We start from the raw sequence: 21,624 nt of genomic DNA, 5'->3' as shown, positions 1-21,624 counted from the left end.
TTGTGAGTTCACACTCTCAAAATTCACGAACTCTAAAAATGAGGTTGATAAACTGCTTAATATTCCCAATACTGACATACGAATGTGAATCTTGGATACGACAAGCGAAAAGAAGAAAGATTGAAGCCACTGAAATGTTCTGTTGGAGAAGAATCTTACGAATTCCGTGGAGCGACCACAGGACAAAATAATTCAATTTGTTAATGAGCTAAAGGTCAGCAAACGGCTTTCCAGCAAAGTCCATTTTCAACAACTAAAATACTTTGAACATGTTATGAGAGCAGACACAGAAAACATGGAAAGACTTATTATCCAAAGAAAGGTAGAAGACCAAAGATCACGAAGAAAATCTGCAATAAGATAATATGTAAAAGTGTATAAGATATGTAAAATATGTAAAAGACCTATGTATGAGTTAAAAGAAATGACCAGAGACAGAGATATTTGGAGACGGACAATACACGACATCATGATAACCACTACACTTTCTCCGTGGGGTCAGGACTGGAGAGAGAGAGCTCAAAATTGTGTAGGTCTCCACCTACAAACAAACGTTCCAAATATTGTACGTCTTATCTTTTTTACAAAGCAAAACACAGATGATTCATCGGATTTGGTAAGGATCCATGCCTCGAATCCATAAATGAAGACCGGAACCATCAGCATCCTATACAGTATTAATCATTTTTTTTGAGATAAACGTTTATTAGCTAGATATTCTGAAATGCCATAGTACACTTTGTGCAAACGCAAACATGTTTGCGCATATAATATGTATTTGCATTTGTCCTAATATATTTTAGTTGGGATCGAGCACATCAGCACATTACACATATGCAATATTTTAATATTATTATTATTAAATAGACAATGTAATTTGTTTAAACAATTAAAAAAATATGTTTTCCAAAAAATTGATTATTCTAATTGATTTTTTATTGTATAATAAAACTTTCAAGTCTTTATCTTTAAAATGAGACTAATTACGTTTTCTAATTATTATAAACAAATTAGCTGCGAATTAAAAATCCCTAGTTTTTACCTAATCATCCCAGAATAACATTTTTTTTTAAATTCGTGTAAAAATTGTCAGCTTTTTAAATAAAAAAATACATTTCCTCTACGAGTAATAGTTTAAATAAAATATATTCTAAATAAATTATTATCATAATAGTTTAGTAATAGCTTAAATAAATAGTAAATCCTTTTGATACCGTAGATATCTGGGATGAGTGAATTTTGCCCTCAGATGGAGTGTGAGCCGTATGTGAAAATATCGATAATAAAAGATATTTCAGCATACCAAGTCACCCACAGCTCGATAAAATGAGGGGGTTTTGAAAGTTAATAGAACCTATGAAAGCTGAGTTATACTGGGAAAAGCCCTATCGAATGTCTACTTTGCAAATGTTTTTCACGAAATTTGTTATAACTCCGGTTCTAACAATCAGATCAAAGATAACCAAACGCTATTTTGTTCATTCTTTTAAAAGGAACAATTTTCATTTGGGTAAAATTAAATATCTCTAATAGTTTAGGGAGATACAATTATTTAAACAATTAAATTGTTAATAATAAATTATCTGGCAAGTTTTCAACCTAGTACTGTCGAAAAATCGAATCTAAGCACCAAAAAAACATAAAAAAAGTCATGGTACCGAGGGGACATAAAAGGGCATACTCAACCCCCCTCCTCCTAGCTCCTAGACTAATATTAGAATGGAGCATAGTCTGTTAACATCAAGTATGAAATATTTAGAGTGTGAATCATCAGGATAAGTCTGTATATTACATCAAAAACAATTTTAAGAATAATTCTAAGCATAATAAAGTTTAATTTTCACAATTACTTAATTTGAGCTTGAACAACAATCAAATTAACGGATATTTAACTGACCTACACCACTACGACTATTCTAAAAAATTCTTATCAAATGTTTTTCAAATTTGAAAATAATTAATAAGTAAATGTTTATAACGGCAAATAATGTATAAGCCTTGAAACCGTTTAAAAGTAAACAAGTATCTATTAACTTATTAGGAACCCTACATGACGTATAAAATTATTAGAAAATTAAAGAATTTGTCTTGGTAAATTATTTGTAGTACTTAAAAGTAGCCAAATATTTAGAATAGTAAACTAATTGCTTTTACTATAAAAAACTGGTAAAAACAAACTATCGAAAAATTAGCAAACTTACTATCTCTTAAATAAAACTAATTACTAATGAAAATTCCTGTTCACCGTCTTTTTCCTTAGCCTTTCCTTCAACCCGAAAATTCGGCACATCACCACTAACTCTTTAGTTAACACATAAAAAATTTCCCAACCTTCTACGAAAAAATAACTGACTAAATAAAACACTTCAAAATCAACTTTATCCATGATTGTGCTGCCGATTCTACGTCGGTAATAATACTGAAATGCCAAACTTCGTTGACTTTATACAAAAATGGGAGGTTATCCAAGAATAACCTCTTGTTATCAATCAAGAAAAAGTGGTGGGACTTACTCGAAGATTTTTGCTTTGTTGATACATTTCTGTTGACAGCTGATGTAAGGAAGAACCTTGAACTTAGCGTCGTCTTCGGTGAAACAATCACGAAGCTCCTAAACGGTATCAGGCGGTAAAACCTAAAACAAATTTTTCGGTGTTATCACAAGTAAACAGAAAAATGTCAGTGGGTGTCCGTAAATAGTAAATACCTCTTTAATGAGAAAATGGAACAATATGTTTTGAATACGAATTTGGGAGCAAAAGTTCAAGCGATATTCGCAAATTCGGGAAACATGATATTTACTACTGATGTAGTAGGAACGTAGTTTTTATTATTTTCAATATACGTATATTTGGTTTATAAATAATTTTTTATTGATTATTTATACTTCGAATATTTTTGAATGATTTATACATTTAAATGGTATATTTGTATACGTAGGTATACGTGCCTTCTAGGGGAGGGATACAGGCAACAATCCATTGGCTTATAAGGCAGTCCTTACAGTAGGGATCCTGGCCTATGTACAAAAATACAAGTACTCCAGTCACTGTGGAGGAAAAGATGTCGATACCTCTAAATTTTTTATAACTGAATCGATTTTGCTAATAATTTGGAATTAGGCTTATCTTACCTCCCTCTTCAAAAGTTATATATGCGATAGGTGAGTTTTTTATTTTTAAGGGGTGAAATCACCCCTTATTGAAAATAATGAAAAAAATTTATATTAAAGCATTTTATATAAAATAATTTTAAATCGTGTTAAATTAGGTAATTGAAATATTGCCAATTATATTAATGGATATTGTGTACATTCTCAACCCTTAAATAATCTTAAAAACCACCCCTTTTAATAAAAATAATTGTAAAAAATCGTTTAACAGGTTCAAACGCTTTTGTAGTGCATTTATATCATCTACAATGTAATTCTCTGCTTATATAAAATAATTTTGGTTGATTGCAACACTTAAACCCTTAAAAACTACCCCCTATGTCAAAATATATAAAAAAATCTTTTTAAACAACTTCAAAAGTTTTTAATGTAGGTACACTTATATTCAAAAATTCCTTTCTTACCAATAAAATATTTTTTGATTGGTTGCTTATTTTCAACCCTTAAAAACCACCTCTATGCTCACGAAACAAATTCCCCTTTGGTAAATGTCTAGATAAAAAAATTAAGTATACTCATGATGTTTTTATTGTAAAAAATTATGCATAAAAATACTTTACATTAGAAAGTATACAAAATATATTTACAAAAATAAAAATTATTTACAATATATCAAATTATTCATTGTCTGAAGCGTCATTCTCGTCGTGTTCTAACTCCAATTCTTCGTCTATTGGAGGACAGTTTTGACAATTGTCGCCAGAGCATGTTCCACACGTAGCATTGCAACATAGACCTAGTCTACGACAGCCACACGCTGAGCCTCAACCCTTTTTGCAATTGCAAAAAATAATTTTCAATAGTTCTCCTGGTGCAGGTGAACTTTTCATTTTTATCGGTTGTAAAATATCATCACTCTTGAACCATCCCCAATCCGTTATATCAATCTCTTTGTTTCCAAGCCATATCTGAGTTTGTAAATAAACTCTTTTGATATGCTCATCCAGGGCACTTATAGTTGGTACAAGAGATGATAATTTAACTGCACTATTTTTAGTTGTGGCTTTAATAAAGGATTCGTATCGCATTTATTCAAGTAATGATGAATAATCTTCGACCTTATTCATTTTGTTCATGTGGATGTCTTTGGCAAGTCCATACAGCAAAATTGTACAGTATCTCCCAGCTTCTAAAATGTCTTCGAGATCTGAAGTACTCCTGTCATTGGCACTCATTGGCGGCTTGCCCACGCAACTTCAAAGGAGTGTCGCTTCTCTGTGTTCGTTAGTTTATATACATATTGGTGTGAGTGTTAGTGTGTCTGTTACCAGTTTTTCGAATATACTTGAATAAAGCATTTATATATACAGAAAATAAGTTGATGCTCCAAAATATAAATAACATGTTCCAAATTTCTTTTAGAATAACTCCGTTAATTTTTAAGCTACAGTGTCCATTAAAAAAATATTTTGAAGGTAATTTCAAAAGCTACAAGACTAAGTAGATTAAAATATGTTAAAAATCTTTCTTTTTAAATAGTAAAGGGCCAAAGTGCTGATTACAGGTGTGTCAGCCGCTGTATCTCAAACTTCAATTGGCTATATCTCCATTATTTTTCGAGCTACAACAAAAATAAAAAAATTTTTGTTAAGAAAAAAACTACCTTTTTGGTATAGAACCATTTTTCACGTATCTCTTATAGTTTTACATTTATTTTGAAAAAATGTAAATTTTTAGATAATTAAAAAAAAAGATTTTTTAATTTAAACATGATTTTTTCAAAAAATACGCATTTTAAACAGGCTAAACTTTTAAAACTTATAAATAACACTAAAATAAAATGAATTGTAGAAGATATACGTTTAATTTCAATTCTTATCGAAATAGTGTTACTTATACTGCTCGTTTTTTTTAAAACGCTAGAGTAATTCAAATTCTTTCCTTCGTATTTCGCTTTGTTTTAATCGAACATAGCTCATTTTAAAGGTTTTTTCTAGCTCTTTAAAAAGTGTTGTATGAGTTTTTATCAAAAAAGATGTCTATTTTCCGATATTTGATGTTAAATGCATCGAGTATAGTATCCCAAAAATAAAAACTCATCTTCAAACAATTATAAATCGCTTAGTATTATACTTATAAAACTTCTAAAAAAACTTCTTACTTCTAGTAAAAAAAAATCTCTTTGTTTTTTTTATAAGCTTTATTTTTGTTCATTATAGATTTTTCAATAAAACGCTTTGTTTTTGAGTTATTCGTACAAAATCATTGGAAAACATGTTCTTTTTTGCGAAAAGTTTACTTTTTCAAGTGCGTATAACTCAAAAAGTATTGATTTAGCGAAAAAAATTTATATGACATTTTTTGTTTAAAATTTTATTCTCTATCAATTCCCGGGGTTATTTTGAGTGTAAAAAGTTCAACCCCCTAGATGGGGTGCCAACCACTCCAGGGGTAGAAGCACACATCGGACCATATAACTTATGTTTTTTGAGTAATTTACTACCCACTGTAAAAATTTCAGATAAATCGGTGCAGTTATAAAAAATTTAAAGGGAAAATGCCACAGTAACTGGACTAAAGAGGTTGTGGGGTAATAATGTACTTTGGCTGCATTGGTGGTGTGTTGGCTAAATCTTTAACCTTCGGTTACTGGCGCTTTCTAGTTTCTTACAAGTTTAGTTGCCCCGGTGTCATACTGTCATCGACCAGGTGGGTCTAAAAAATAGAACTAGAGGATTTTTTTTTATTTTGTAGGAATTTAGAATAGGTAAATACATTAAGAAGTTTTAGTAAAAAAGAATAACTTAAACTTTATTAAACTAAACAGAACAATGATTTGAATAGTTATTGAAAAAAATGTCATGTGTATTAATTTTTCCTTATAAAATAAAAATAAACAAACGTAATATAATAAACATACTTAAAAAATGTTAAAGGAACATAAATGCAACAAATAGCTACAAAAAACAAAACGATATACTTTTATTGTAGTTCCCTACAGTTCTGACACAACTGTGATATGCTCTAAACACATAAATGCATTGCATTTGTAGCAGGAAAAACGAGTTTTTTTATTCTTTCTCCAGTAGATGCACAGCAAGTAATGGCATTTATTAATTTTTCGGTGCATCACTTCGAGTTACTTCCATAAGTCTCAGCTTCAGCGTCCTCCGAAGATTGCCAAGAGTGGCTCTCCTTTTCAAATGTGGATGAACCAATGCGTTTGGTAAATCACTTAACAAATGTCGTCGCCGTATATTTGGGCCTCCGTTGTTTGCCATCACCTGAGTATTGATTCCAGCAACATTTAACAATGTGTAGAATATCACCATGGGCCATCTTCTGTTATTCCGGGGGCAGTTGTAACTAGCTCACAACTTATCTACATCGTCGATTCCTCCTTTCGTATTATTATAAGTAGTGACTATTACTGGTTTCGATTTATCATCACTGTTTATGTCAATATCATCATGATGGTGCATGCTTAATATTAAAATCACATTTTTGCGTTGCTTTGGGATATAAGAAACGATTATGATATCCTCTGTAAAGCCAAACATGCTTGTATGGATTGGACGTTTAGTGGGGTTTGAAAAAATCGACTGGCAGTTCTGTTTTATTTTTCTTAGCGTTCCAATTGTAGTTATTTTGTAATACCGAAGCAACTTTTCCACAAGTGGAACTGATGTAAAGCAGTTATCAATTGTCAAGTTGACGCGTGAACCAGAAATATGTTTGCACAATCTTAAAACCACATCATTAGGTTTGTTAGAAAATTTATATGGACCATCGGGTTGGGATCTCACGTAGACTTCCATTTTTGAAGTGTAAAATACTTTTGAATCACAAACTGCAAATATCTTGAGTCCGTATTTATTAGGTTTTGAGAGAATGTACTGACGGAACGAACATTTCCCTCTGAAAGCAGGAAACATCTCAACAATGGTAACAAATGTGCTTATAACCATTTTGACAATTTTTTACGAAATGTTCAAACACCACACGAATGGAAGCTTGCCAATTTTTGATCGCTCTGTATGTGTTTCTTTATCATCAAACCTAACGCAATGAAGAAGAAATCGGAACCTTTGTAGAGTCATCGTAAGATAAAAAATTTCTATACCATAACCTCCTCCTCAGTCCTAATCCTTTTTGGGATGTGGTGACACCATCAGGCCTTTACAGTTTTTTCACGATTTCTCTCCATCCTTCTCTGTCTTGAGCTAGTTGTTCGGCTTCATGTAACCCTTCGTTAATCAGTATTTTTGTTTGATCTACCCAACGGCTTGGAGATCTTCCCTAGGTCTCTTTCCTTCAACTCTACCCGCGACTATCAGTTTTTCCATCGTACCTGTTCTTCTAGTAATGTGTCCAAAATACTGAAAATATCTCTGTTGTATTTGTTTAAGCAATCTATCCTTTACTTTAAGTTGTTCTAATATCGATACGTTAGTGCGATGATTAATCCAGGATATTCTCAACATGCTGCGGTATACCCACATTTCAAAAGCGTCTAGTTTATTTTTATCCGCTTTCTTTAAGGTCCACGTTTCGGATGCATATGTCGCTATGGGAAAAATGAGCGCCCTTACCGGCCTTAGTTTTGTGTATTGTTATGCTAGAATTTTTCCAAATTGCTACCAGTTTCATCATAGCTGTTCTAGTAATAGTCAACCTTCTACGTATCTCTCTGTCACATCCTCCGTCATTTGTTATTAGGGACCCCAGGTATATGAAACTATTAATGTTATGTTATATTATATGATACCATAACCATCTCTCTTTAAAACATCATCTACACTGGCACGATTACAGTGACCTAGCCCAGATAAATACAAGAGGCCTATAAAAGCACGGATTTCCATTTCATCAGTGAGATGGAGGCTATGTATTTATTTGTATTTTCCACAATGGTACCAATTATCGTTCATTCAATTCATTTGCATCTGATATCTCCTGTTCTGATTCACTGTCTTGATTTATAACTTCCTCAATGTCCTGTTCCTCTTCCTATGATTCATCTTGGCATGCCACTGAATCAATGTCACTAGTATCTAGTCCTACTTTTTCTTAAAGTTTCTGCAAGTAAGCTTGCCCGTGCTCGTAATCCCCCATTACTAAAATATAATAATCTTTTAATTAGAATTAGAGAAATGTACAAATATCTAATAGTTTACCTCGGAATATTTTTGTAACTATATTAGTGGCGCCGGTCTAAGAAACCCGAAAGCTCGTTTACTATAACACACTATTACACTGTAATGGTCACACGACGACTAACCGTCAGTCACAACGATACAAGAAGTACAGTCTACCTGGTCTCTTACACAGTGACGCCACTACCCTAAGGTTAAGGTCAAAATAATGAAAAAAACCTCCAATATAATAAACATGATACTAAAATGGTGGCCTCTCCTGCTGCCAGGTAAAATGTTTCGGATGCAGAAATTCAAAAGACAGATTCACACCCAATACTGTCACTAGAAAATTCACGGACAACTTCACAGATAAAAAACAAAAGTTCATTGAAACGAATGACACTTAATTGAAACAGGAAGAAGTGTACCTTTGCAAAAAAGATCCCTTGAAAATTCTTCTTCTTCTTTGAGTGCCTCTCCTATCGGAGATTGGATATCATTAGGACGATTCTAATTTTATTTACTGCTGTTTTGAATAATTCGTTAGTGGTACAGCCAAACTACTCTCTCCAATCCTGGATTTCTCATCCAGGACATTCTTCTACGGCCTGGATTTCTGCGTCCTTGGATTTTTCCTTGCATTATATTTTGTAGGAATGTGTACTTCTGTCCTCTCATCAGGTGGCCAAAGTATTCAAGTTTCCTCTTTTTTATATTCAGTATAATTTCTGGATCGTTATTTATTCCGCGTATTACCTCTTCATTTGTAATTTTATCCACCCAACTTATTTTTAGTATACGGCGGTAGCACCACATCTCAAAGCTTTCAAGATATTTAACATTCTTCTGTTTAAGAGTCCATGCCTCAACACCGTAAAGCAAAGTACTGAATACATAGCATTTTAACATTCTCAGAAAATAGTCTCATGTAAATTTTTTTTACAAATTTAGTTACTACATCTTATTGCCTTTATTGCCTTACTTAAAAATTTCATATTTAATTGTTTGATGTATAAATCCATTGTTTTTAATTATATTTTTAATTTTTATAAAATACAAATTCAAATAAATCATAATAACATTAAAATTATATCATCATCAGTTGACGCTACAGCCCTTCGTGAGCCCTGGCCTGCCTCAAAACATGCTTCCATCCTTCCTGTCGAGTGTCTGTCTTCTCCATCCCCTTACTCCAATCTCCCTTAACCATCCGTTACACGCGCCAATTTTCTGTGATCAAATACTCGCACACGGTGCACAAGACCGGGCCCGAAAATATGAGTTGGTAATATTTTTTAATTTTTTTTTTGAAAATTGTGTACAATTATCTTATTTACTGAATATAATGGTCATATAATTTTGTAATGCGTTTGTTCCAACATTATATTACTTTAATGAAGCTAGTTTTCATAGTGATCAATTAATATATACAAAAAACTTGGAAATTAAAAAAAATTTATTGAGTATTGTTAAATTTGTTTAGTAGGAACTTAAAGAAATTAATTTAATACACAACAAAACAAAAATAAAGAGGAATTGTAACAAAAAAAAGAAATATTAATTAAAATTTTCATAACATAAATTACACAATGGTGTAACATGTTCCACACACAGATATTTTGTGCATATTTGGCAATAATATTTTGTTTTCCTATTTTTCCGCCAATCACAAACAGCACAGCGACCTTTAGTCCTGGGTGTTATGACTGGTACTTGTTTCGCTGGCAAGTCACATATCTTCTCCTAAGCCTCATTCTTATGGTTCTGGGTAAGTTGGTAGAAATAACCCGTACTTTTTGATAGTCCCTGATTAGTAACATAGAAGATATGCAGTAAAAATTCTTTACTTCTTTACTTTGTGTTGTAGATTCTTCATTTAGACTATTATAAACTACAAAAGAGTTTATTCATCCTGCATTCAACAAAATAAAAAAAGGAACCATAGGCCATCGTCTTACGACACAGGCGCAATTATATTGCGCGCATAATTTATCCACCACATGTACTCCGCTCTTCGTCTTATTATATATTATGTAATTATTATCTCAGGTTTATTTGTGGCAGGATCAATATCATCTCCATGGTGCATTGTAGAGATAAGTAGGACGTTTCAATTTTTTTTTTGGAATATGCGAAACTAAGGTGATTCCGTCGTAAAAACCAAACATTGAAGAGCCAATCCACCGGCCATTATTTTGTACAAATTCTAATGGCAACTGTTTTTTATTTTTTCGAATTGTACCCACTAAAGTTAATTTTTTTTATTTAAGGCAATCAGCTAGATGGACACTACAAAACCAATTATCCAGAGTAACATTCCTATTACTACCCTAAATATGTTCACAAAGTCTTTCTACTACATCTTGCGTCGTTGTATGAAAACTTGAAAAGGGCCATTTGGTTGTTTTCCAACGTACACTTCTAAGTGGCTGGTATAGAACTGTTTGGCATCGGAAATAGAAAAAAATTTTATGCCATATTTATTCGGCTTGCTAGGAATGTACTACCTGAAACTGCATTTTCCTCGAAAAACTTCTAGTTTCTCGTCAATGGTAACTAAGCAGAATGGGAATAGCATTTTTTAATGTTGCTGTAAATTTTTTTTTAACTATGTTCGTATTGGAGCCAGCTTATCTACTTGTATTCTTTCATTTCATTTCATGTGTGAATATTATCAAATCGCAGACACTGCAAAAGAAATTGAAATCTAGGCTTACTTATTACAACCCGAAAAGATTCAATACCAGTGCCATCTGTTCTCCAGAGATCCCCTAAATTCATGTGGTTTGCTTTTCTAATACCAGCAAGATAAAGAAGACCAATTAGGGCTTTGATTTCGGCAACGTCGGTAGGTTTCTCATCTCTTTATCTGCTGTAATCATTTGTCACACTCTCAATTTTTATATTTGTACAGTCAATAACTAGATTTAGCATTTCTTCGTCAAAAATGCAATTCCAGATGTCAATAGTGATTGATTGATTTGTTTTAACAAATTCTTTTATAGCTGGCAATCGTACAAATATATTGGTACTGCGTGTTCTTACATTCATTCATTCGGTGGACAATGTTTATTCCACTTTGTTAATTTATCTTTACCTAAAAGTACGGCTCCCTTCTGAAACTAACATTTTCTTCCTCTCTTTGATCGTCTTCAAATTCTTGTTCATTATCACTACATTCAGATCGTTCTTCTACATGGTCAATTTCATTTGATCATGTAGTCATCAAATGATTTCATTTGATTTGATGGTATTCATCATCATCTTCATACATTTCCTCGTCGGTCGAGACTTCCTCAAATAATTTTAGTAACCTTTGTTTCTGCTTCTCATAATCCATATCTGTATACAAATATATAAACATTGAAAATAATAAAAATAACTTATATCACCTTACAGAGTAAAACTTTGGATGTCTGATCCAAAGCACAAAAATGTGTGCACAATACTCGCACCCGGTGTACCGGGCCATGCTGCCTAAGTGTGCGTTTATAACGAGGCGCCGACCCTCGAACGGACCACAGGATGGTATTATATTATCATCGCCACGCAATATTAAATGCATTATTTTAAATGCGAGCGTTCACTGTCAGTGCTATGCTCTAGGCGAGGATACCATGCCATGGTCTCCGTAATGAACGCACCCTAATAATAAAATTAAAATGCTCTTTTCTACACTGCACATACAGTTCATCTACAGTTGAGCGACTGAAGATGTATATGGAGCAGCAATTCCAATCAGAGTTACTGGAAACTATTTAGAGGACAGATCTGACACACCGTGCGCGAGTAACGGAAGGTTAAGACGTCCAGATACCTGAGTGTAGGTCGGCCCCTTCTTCTTCTTCTGACCGGCCTATTTAGCATAGTTATTTTAGACGAATCACTTTCATCCATCCGTTTACCGTGGCCCACCCATCTTAGAAGGTTTATTTTGAAGGTTTCCACGGTATCTGCATAACCAAAAAGTCTATAGAGTTCGAAATTATGTCGCCTTCTCCACAGACCCTGTTCGTTAACTCCATCGACCGCCATACATGGTCCTCAATACTTTTCTTTTAAAGATTCGTAGTAACTCTTTATCTCGGGTGGTCATTGCTCATGTTTCCGATCCGTAAGCGAGCACTTGTATTATTGTTTTATAAAGTTTGCACTTTGTTGCTCTTGACATATATTATATTGTATATACAATTTATTCATCTTCTGAGGAACTTGTGTTAGTGTCAGCATTCATCATCATCAGCCCATAGTCGTCCACTGCTGAACATAGGTCTCCTCGAAAAACCTCCATTCAGATCTTGCGCTGCTGCAATCCAGTTGGTACAAATCCTCTTTATGTCGTCAGTCCATCTTGTGGGTGGTCTTCCCAGGTTTCGTCTGCATTGCCAATTGAAATTATCTATTACACCATCCATGATGCCATCTAGTTTACATATTTCTTCTTCTACTTTGAGGATGTGATTAACACAATTTTGCCAATATGTTGTAATTACATTCTCGAGAGCTTGTAACAGAAGTTTTTTTTATTTCTTGCAGTTTAAATGTTGTGCTTTTTGCATGCCACTTCATTCTCACCTGGACCCAAATTTTCTCAATGAGATTCAACTCGCAATGATACGGAGGCAGCCGCAGCACAATTTGCCTATTTGTTTTAGCCAAAATGAACAATAAGCCAATTAGCTGCAGTAGGACCAACAGGGCACATTACAGAAAAAAACTGTTATTTTAAAACCTCACGGCGCCGTTTTGAGATACACTTACAAAAAACCCTTATTATGGTCATCATGACCTATGATTATAAAAAATGGACTCTGCTAAAGAAAGACGAAGAAAACTTAAAACTCTTCGAAAGAAAAATGTCAAGGAAGAGAGCAGCATGACATCTTTTTTTTATATATGCACATAATCCATACGAACTTATGAACGTATGAACTCATAGAATCTTGTGACTAGGTTACTTGCATTCAATAGACAATAAGAGATACACAAAAATATCATAGAATGGCAGATTACCGATCTATCAGAATGGATTTACCATCTAACCGCAATCAACCTCCAATACAGAAAGGTTAAGTGATGTGTATGGTCCATATAACAGGTCCCCATAATACAGGATGGGGACATGGACGTTAAAATACCCTCCATTAAAAAGTGGAGATCTTCGAAATGTGGACCTTGCGAATAATGTTCCTTATACTATTTCCTTATACAGATAGGGTGAGAAACGAGGAAGTCTTAAGAGGGGCAACTCCTGAGAGAGAGTTACTTAACTTAATCAAGATACGACAAATTGGATACCTGGGCTATATTCTGAGAGGAAAAAAATAAGCAATCGCTCAACTAATGATCCAACGTTTGCATGATGCAAAAGACAAACGTCTGGCCTTTGATAACTCGCCAACGCACTGTAGGTGCACGGCCATATAAGAAGAAGAAAGAATACCGAAAATATATCTAGAGAACGTCTTGGAATAGGTTGGTTAGAGAGCGTCGAAAATAATTTAAACATTAGGGGATTCCGAAACTCGAGAGAAAGAAATGAATTACTTCCATTAAACAGATCAGAATCCACAGAGACGGTTGTAAAACTAGAGGAAGAGAAAAAAGATATATTTTATTTTAAATAAAAAATTATAGAATTATTAGCTAATAAATATATGAATGAAATAAGTATATCATACAGAATATGCTAGTCTTTACAATATGTTAACCCATTTAGCCACGTTTATTATTAAACTTTTATTGATGGTTTTCCAGAAACTCCTTAAATTATTATAGATAAATAAAATTACATTGGTGCCTGTCACCTAAGACAATAGTTGTTAACAAAAAATGCTTGAAGATATGATGTATTTACTACAAAACAACGTCATCTAATATGACGTTTAATTGTAATTTTATAAGTTCTAAGGTTTTTCCTAAACTAATGGAGTCCATTAAACAAATATATAATTAACATGTTTTGAATATTATTTATAATGGGAAACATCAATGAAAGTTGGGATGGATACTAGTCGCGCGATCGTTGGTTCTAGGAATACAAGATAGGCAGTATTTGCTTGCTTCGATGATAATTTAGATAGTTCGTTTCTTTGTCATAATATAAAGTTCGAATACAACCACCAAATTAATATTTATTATTAATTACACAATAAATTATTGTTATTTATATGTAACAACAATTGACGGACGTTTGTTTTATTTATATTTTTCAAAACATTTCTGCAATTGTCACTTTGAAGATTCTCAAAATAATATAACTTATTATTATTTTAAATCCCCAGTGTTTTACAAGAAACGCTGTTCTTTCTCTTCTTCTCGCGCCTTATCCATAGCAATTCGTATCTTGTTGGCGGCTTGTCTAAATACTTAGATATATGTTAGACCGGAACGTGGGGATTTGTCAGAGGCGGCAAATATCGGTTTCCCGTCCTTTCCCGACCCCCTCCTTCCGACCCCATACCCATATAGGCCAGTAAAGACAAAAAAACAGCTGAAACAATTTTATACAGATTTTTAAAGGTTCTAAAAGGCATAAATGTGAGGTAGAGCTGATAACAAATCCTTGAAGACGTAAAAGTTTTTTTAAACAATCAGAGAGTAAAAATAGTATATTACTTTATGAGGCGGAGAAGCATGACTTTTCTTGACGTGCCCGATATTACGCGCCGAACGAAGTGAGGCGCGTAATAGAGGGCAAGTCAAGAAAAGTCGCTTCTTTGCCGAATAAAGTATACTATTTTTTCTTCAAACGTAGCAATTTTCAACCATAAATAGTACAATTCATACGCTATTTTTACTCGAAATTAACTGTGACAACTATCAAAGTCGTCTAGATGTTAGAAATTAAAATAATTAAGTCGTCGGTGGGATTTGCGTCTCCCTGGTTACAGTTGTTTGCAATTATTAAAGACAGCTTATTGTTGTTGCAACCGCAAATTTAGTGCGAAAATGGAAAACCTAAACGAAATTGAGTCCGCGGCTAATGATGCAGTAGCACGTTTGGGGCCCTCCAAGTCCGGAATAAAGTATCGGTTAGCGTACAAGCACTTCCAAGAGTGGTGCGATACAAGAGGAGTACGGCAAGTTACCGAAGTCGTTTTACTGGCATATTTTAATATAATGGAAAATGAAAATAAATGGAAATCTTCTACAATGTGGTCACGATACTCTATGATAAAATCCGAGTTAGTTATTAGAAAAAATGTGGATATAAGCAAATTTTTAAAGTTACGTGCCTTTCTGAAAAAAAAAAAAAACAAGCGAAGGATATACTGCAAAGAAGTCTAAAGTTTTCACTAAAGACGAGTTTGATAAATTTTTGTTTGAAGCGCCAGATAAGTTGTATTTAGGATTAAAGGTAAAAAAAATTATATTGCAAAGCATGTAGTATACTCTACTAAATTATAAAAATATTTCAGATTGTTTTGTTAATTGGGGTTACCGGCGCCTGTCGATGCGACGAAATGGTAAAAATGAAGACTGTGGACATTGCGGATAAAGAAAATGTAACAATTATCAAAATCCCAGACAGTAAAACACGACAAATTAGATCTTTTACGATAATTGGTCAAAACTACATTGAACTGTATAAAAAGTATGCATCACTGCGGCCTGAAAATTTCACAGAAAACAGATTTTTTATCAAGTACCAAAATGGAAAGTGTTACCGAAGCGTCATGGGAATACATTCAATCAGCGCAGTAGCCCAAAAAGTAGCTAGTTATTTAAATTTAAACGATGCAAGCGCATACACAGGTCACTCTTTACGACGAACTTCAGCAACACTTTTAATTGATGGAGGCGGAAATCTAGAATGCCCCAAACGACATGGGGGCTTTAAATCAAGCACGGTTGCCGAAGGATATATAAAGGATTCAATAAGAAATAAGAACGATAATGCTCAAAAAATTTTAAACCCTCATGATTCGCCAACATCGGGAATGATTGCTGAAAGTTGTTCTCGACCATCAGTATCATCAACAATTACCAATGCGTATCAAGAGTCGGGAACATTTTTGCACGGTTTCAATTTTGAAAATGCCCCATTAACTAATTGTACTTTTAATATTACTATAAATAAAAATGATGTTTAATTGTTGTTAATGACATTTGTATTATTGCTTTGTGACATGTTTCATATTGTTGCCATGACAACATTTTTCCCTCCGCCGCGCCGTAAAGAAATGAAAAAAAAACTGCTGCCGGCGGAGACAGCAAACTTTGACAGGATCAAGTTAGATAAGTAATGTCATCATTATTTGACGTTTGAAGAAAAAATAATTTTTTGTCTTTAAAACGTTTTTTATACATTTTAGAGAAAAAATATTCAAATAAAAGCTATAGATCTTAAAAAGTATTTTAATTTTGCGAGTTTACAAATTAAAATACATAAGCAATTGACCGAGATTAATGAAAAAACCCTTATTTTTGTAGTAGTTTATAAATATTAATATTAATGCAATTATTAAACGCCACACTGCATAGTAAAAAAAAGTTTAGAGGGCCAAAATATCAACCACGTTTACAGTATTAGTTTAAATAGTTATTCTTCAGTTTGAATATACTTCATGTAATTTACATACCGTTGCACGTCATCGGCGTCATAGCCCGTGACGTCACATGATACCAACACGAAATATTTAGGCGGTAAGTGTGTTCTTTTTTAGAATCACTTTGCCGAGTACACTGGCATTACAGCCACTAGACATATTTTATTATATACGCGTAACACTAATATTTAAAGATTTCTATTAATGTTAACTTAAAGAAATAGACAACAATATGTTTCATTTAGTTTGTATAAATGCATTATAAAGCGTTTTTATGAAGAACATTTGTTCGGAACACACTGTAACTGTAATCGAACGAAGGTGAAATTTTGGCATAAATTGGTAACACTTTTTTGACAGTTGCAGTGTTGACACTTTTTGTACTTTATTATTTTAAATTTTAAAGTGAATACCTCTTGTTTTATATTTTTACCTATTTAATAAAATCTGTTCTTTTTAGAATAAAATTAGCGTGTTTTATTTCAAAAATGTCACGTAAGAATTTAAATAGTCGTTGTAAAGAGTAGAATAATAAATATGTTACCTATTTGATTTAAAATGGATTCAGGATTTTTTTATACTTTGGCAACTATGTCAACTTCGATCTCTGACGTAGATAATGACGTGCAACGGTTGGTAAATTAGATGGACTGTACAAAATCTGACCTTTTTATTGTTTTTTAGAATTATTTTAATTTAGCACAAATAACTTTTGAATTCATACAGTCATGTGATCACACTTGCTTCTACTACAAGATATGAATAAACCTGTTGTAACTTGTTTATTTTGTTACATTACATCCGCTAAGCTAAACGAATGCACTACGTGGTACTTACTAGTTAATTGTAGGTGTACGAGGTAGTACAGTGTGTCTTATCAGTTCTCAATATGTCATATAAAAACGAGCAGAAGCGTTTGCAAAAGCTGGTGGAGTTTTTGAAAAAGGTTTTTTGAGTTTGGAACAAAAAGAGTTTTTTCAGATGAAGACAGTGATGACAGTATTCGGGACAAAAGTTTTGAATTCGGTAGTAATGACGAAATAATTAGTTCTTCGTGAAATGAGGGTGTTCCGGAAAGCAAAAGATCAAAAATGCAAACCGTAAAAATACCCTTAAAATTTTTTTTTTCGCAACATCAACTGCCAGATGATAAAGACATTGCAACAAAAATGTAGGAACATTTAAACAGCCGCTACAAATAAATCCTAGGAAAAATTGGATATTATTTTTTTTATTTAAAAAACATCAAGCTGCATCAGCCACGCATTAAATGAAAGTGTATAAACAAATCTTTTAAATAATCTCATACACGTTCGGTGTTAAGGTTTTGAAGCCGTCTGAGATTACATAATTATTTTCTTCTTTTTTTCTTGGTAAAAGAATAACGATAAAATATTCATTGACATTGCTGATATGGTCAAGTTGAGACTGGCGGGTTAGGTAATCTGTTTATTGGGGATTTGGGAAATATCCTTATCATATCAAATTACACGACAGCCAAACATTTTATGAAATATCTACTGTTTTGAAAATAATGTAAGCTCCATTGATTAATGCACATTTGTAGAAATTATTCACATGCCTCAACTTATGCGAAAATTGCAAATATTTTGTTACGTGATGTTAAAGATATTAAAAAAAGAAGATACAATCTTAATAGCTTGTAACATGTCAGAAGATTATACAAAAATATATAAGATGAAAAACTAAACACCACAAACAACTTTAACTCGATATAAGAACAATACCAACATAGAGGATCATAATACACGCAGCAGAATATGAAGCAATCGGGCTATACGAAGCAGATAAAAAAACAGAAAAGGAAACCCTATTGATGTAATCAGGAAATCAAAACTAAAATCGAGCTATAAAAGACGTAAGTACCTAAAATATGTAAATAAAAAGAATGTCGATGATGTAGCCGCATAAACAGCACCCCAAGCAAGAGTCAGAAAAAAAAAATAAGAAAAAGAACAAAAGTTGGGAAAATAATTCCAACAAGATAAATACACACTGTAACGAAAAACAGATCAGATGGTCAAAAAAGAAGATTGGATAAGCTGGTCGTACACAAGAACATTAGAAAGGACTCATAGCATTACGAAGACATAGAAGATAGATAACAAATAGGTAACAATTAGATTGCAGTTTGACAAAAGGAAAACATGAAATACTGAACTCTAGGAACTACAAAATTGAGGGCGCAAATAAGTCAACATGAGACTCATAAAGGACTTATACATATAAGAATTGCATAAGTAAAACTACTAAAATTGACAAGCCTTATACCTATCTGCCGTAATATAGTAAGTTACTTATATGCTGTAAAAAAATGTATATCTTCAATAAGATATATAAACTTAAAAAAAATTATTCAATACTCAAACAAAAATAGGTAAAAGGACACATATTAACGTCAATAAAGTAATTTCTAAACAGATTGCAGTCTTAAAAAAAAATCGAAATAAAAAATTATTTAACAGGGTCCTGCAAAGAGATGCCCTCCTATTATCCTGACTACCAACTAAAACCACCCTCTCCTACTTGTGCGCAGTTGACTGTCGCACGTACAGATACTAGAGAGTTATTGCAAAGTTAACAGTGCCTGCGTTGCACTATTTACACCGCGCTATTTCGACAGTTTTGACATACGGCTGACACATCAAAAATAGAGATATTGCTTGAGCTTATGCATACTTCGTTGCGTTATTTACTTACGTTGTTTATGTTTTCTTTTCATTTGTTCGCAAAATATTGAAAATGGATCATGATTTAGAAGTACCTATTTTAGCAAATGCTCATGATGATGTAAAGTTCATCATTTTCAATAAAATTGTGGGTGAACATGTATTACATTCACAAAATCAAGAATTTAATTTAGAAAACATGTTGAAAGCAGATGTAAAAATAAATTTTAGGTTTAGCAGACAAGATATTCCTACATTTGCAAGGGCTTTACGCCTACCACATTTTATTCATACCAATACTAGAAACTCTGTTAGTGGTAAATGCATTTGCATTCCACATTACTTTTGAAATTATGCCCTTATATTTTTGTTTTTAAGAGTGATGAGAAGGCTCGCATATGCCAGCAGGCTTAAAGATCTTCAGCTTTTATTCAATTTGTCAGCTCAATCATTATCTCAAATTATTAATTATATTGTTGCATTATGCTACTGTCTGATGTACTCATTTTAGAAAATTATTACAAATAAACTTGGTTTAAATGAAAGACAAACAACATACATAACCTGAGAAAGAAAATAGCGCAACGAATTCCGCACAGCGTAACTGCTTCCCTAATAACGGCAGCCCGTATTTTCAATAACGCAGCGTAAGCCAAATATCACATCTGCGCATGATCTACTGTCAAAATAACGCATGCTGTAATACAGCAAGTGCAAAATTGACTCTGCAATATCTCTCTACTGTCCTGTAGGCGCATGCTACTCGCAATAGACTTGATCTGTCTATTCGAGCGTATCATAAGCCCTTTTTAAGTCGGTATCTCTACATCCTCATTCCAGACTGGTGCCGCGTAAAGGACGATGAAACAAGTAGTATGTCTAGAAATTACTAATTTTTATCGCTTCGAATACGTGTAAGTGTTTGTACTTGAGTCTCCCTTTTCGTAAAAAATTAAATTATGCTTGGGGTTAGAATATCCGTTTTCTTTTAAACCACTTCATTTAAGTGTTAATCTCACATAATCACTCTAAAAATTTTATTGGTATTAGCTCAAAATTTCGTTAAAGTATTATTAATTTCTCATAGAAACAAATATTTTGAACCAAAATACACTTTTCCTTCCCAAAAATTAATTAGCTCAGGGTGAAATTATAAAAAAAAGCCCAACTCCAATTTTAGTTCTCAGTTGCCAGTTGTTATTTGTATATCAATATGCATTCATACGTGTATATTTGTAGTTAAGTTATGATCGATAAACTCACAATTTTGTGGTAAGTGTTTTTTTTCCCGTCTATTTATAGACTCAGACTGGCAATTCACTTTTCGCCTCTAGCATTCTCAGATAGGATTTTCTTATTTGTCAATGTCAACGCCAAACCACCTTTATCAATATTTTTACGAAGAGGCAAAGATACCGTTTTTTCTACATCTAGAGCTCCACATGTTTTCAGAGATTAACACATATTCCATTCAGAGGCCAGTGACTTTGCTATAATGTAAGTGCCATAGATAATTTTTCTGTTGTTTTTGTGTGCGCCCACAAATTTTTTTTTGTGGACAAAAAAAAGATGGGCGATGGACAAAGAGGTTATTGGAATGGAGGCCAAGGGAAGACAAGAGAAGCGTCGGTCGACCACCTACAAGATGGACTGACGGTTTAAGAAGACTCAATAAAAACTGGATGAGAGCGGCGCAAGATAGACGGGGTTGGAAACATGAGGAAGAGGCCTATGTTCAGCAGTGGACTCTTGAGGCTGGATGATGATGATTCATTTAATTATCATTTTTCATGTTGAATGTTAAAGTTTTATTTTATTTTTTTTATTGATATTAAAGTTTCTATTAAAGCAAATTGCGTATTGAGTTTATTTAAAGACTTCAATCTGTTTTAAGTTTAAGATTATTGATGACAATATGTGTCATCACCTGTGTTTTTATTAATATGTATTTCTAAATAAAATTTTTGAGTATTAATAAACAATTTTTCGAAGTTTATTATTCTATTTTTGTTTAGAGACGATATAAATCTAGTTTTATTTTATTGAATATGTAATCTTTTTTTACAGCTTATGGGTAAATATGTTGATTTTCATGATTTTTGTTAATAATTTTCTGATATGTTTTCTGACGT

The 21,624-nt window shown here is 32.9% G+C and overlaps 1 protein-coding gene across 3 annotated transcripts in view; it reads right to left on the bottom strand.

Annotated features, from left to right (window-relative positions):
• Window positions 1-21,624, bottom strand: part of Pisd (phosphatidylserine decarboxylase) — a 106,548-nt gene that overhangs the window by 20,941 nt on the left and 63,983 nt on the right. For 2 of the 3 annotated variants that reach the window (XM_072534578.1, XM_072534579.1), the window contains exon 2: window positions 2,514-2,635. In XM_072534578.1, the coding sequence (XP_072390679.1) occupies window positions 2,514-2,635 (122 nt within the window). Of the gene's footprint in view, window positions 1-2,331; window positions 2,489-2,513; window positions 2,636-21,624 lie in introns of those variants that run through there. The other variant, XM_072534581.1, reaches the window with a different exon arrangement.

This window comes from Diabrotica undecimpunctata, chromosome 6 (assembly GCF_040954645.1).
Source record: "Diabrotica undecimpunctata isolate CICGRU chromosome 6, icDiaUnde3, whole genome shotgun sequence".
Classification (NCBI taxonomy): domain Eukaryota; kingdom Metazoa; phylum Arthropoda; class Insecta; order Coleoptera; family Chrysomelidae; genus Diabrotica; species Diabrotica undecimpunctata.
Note: the sequence above shows the minus strand (reverse complement) of the source record. Positions and strands in the feature narration are given on the sequence as shown.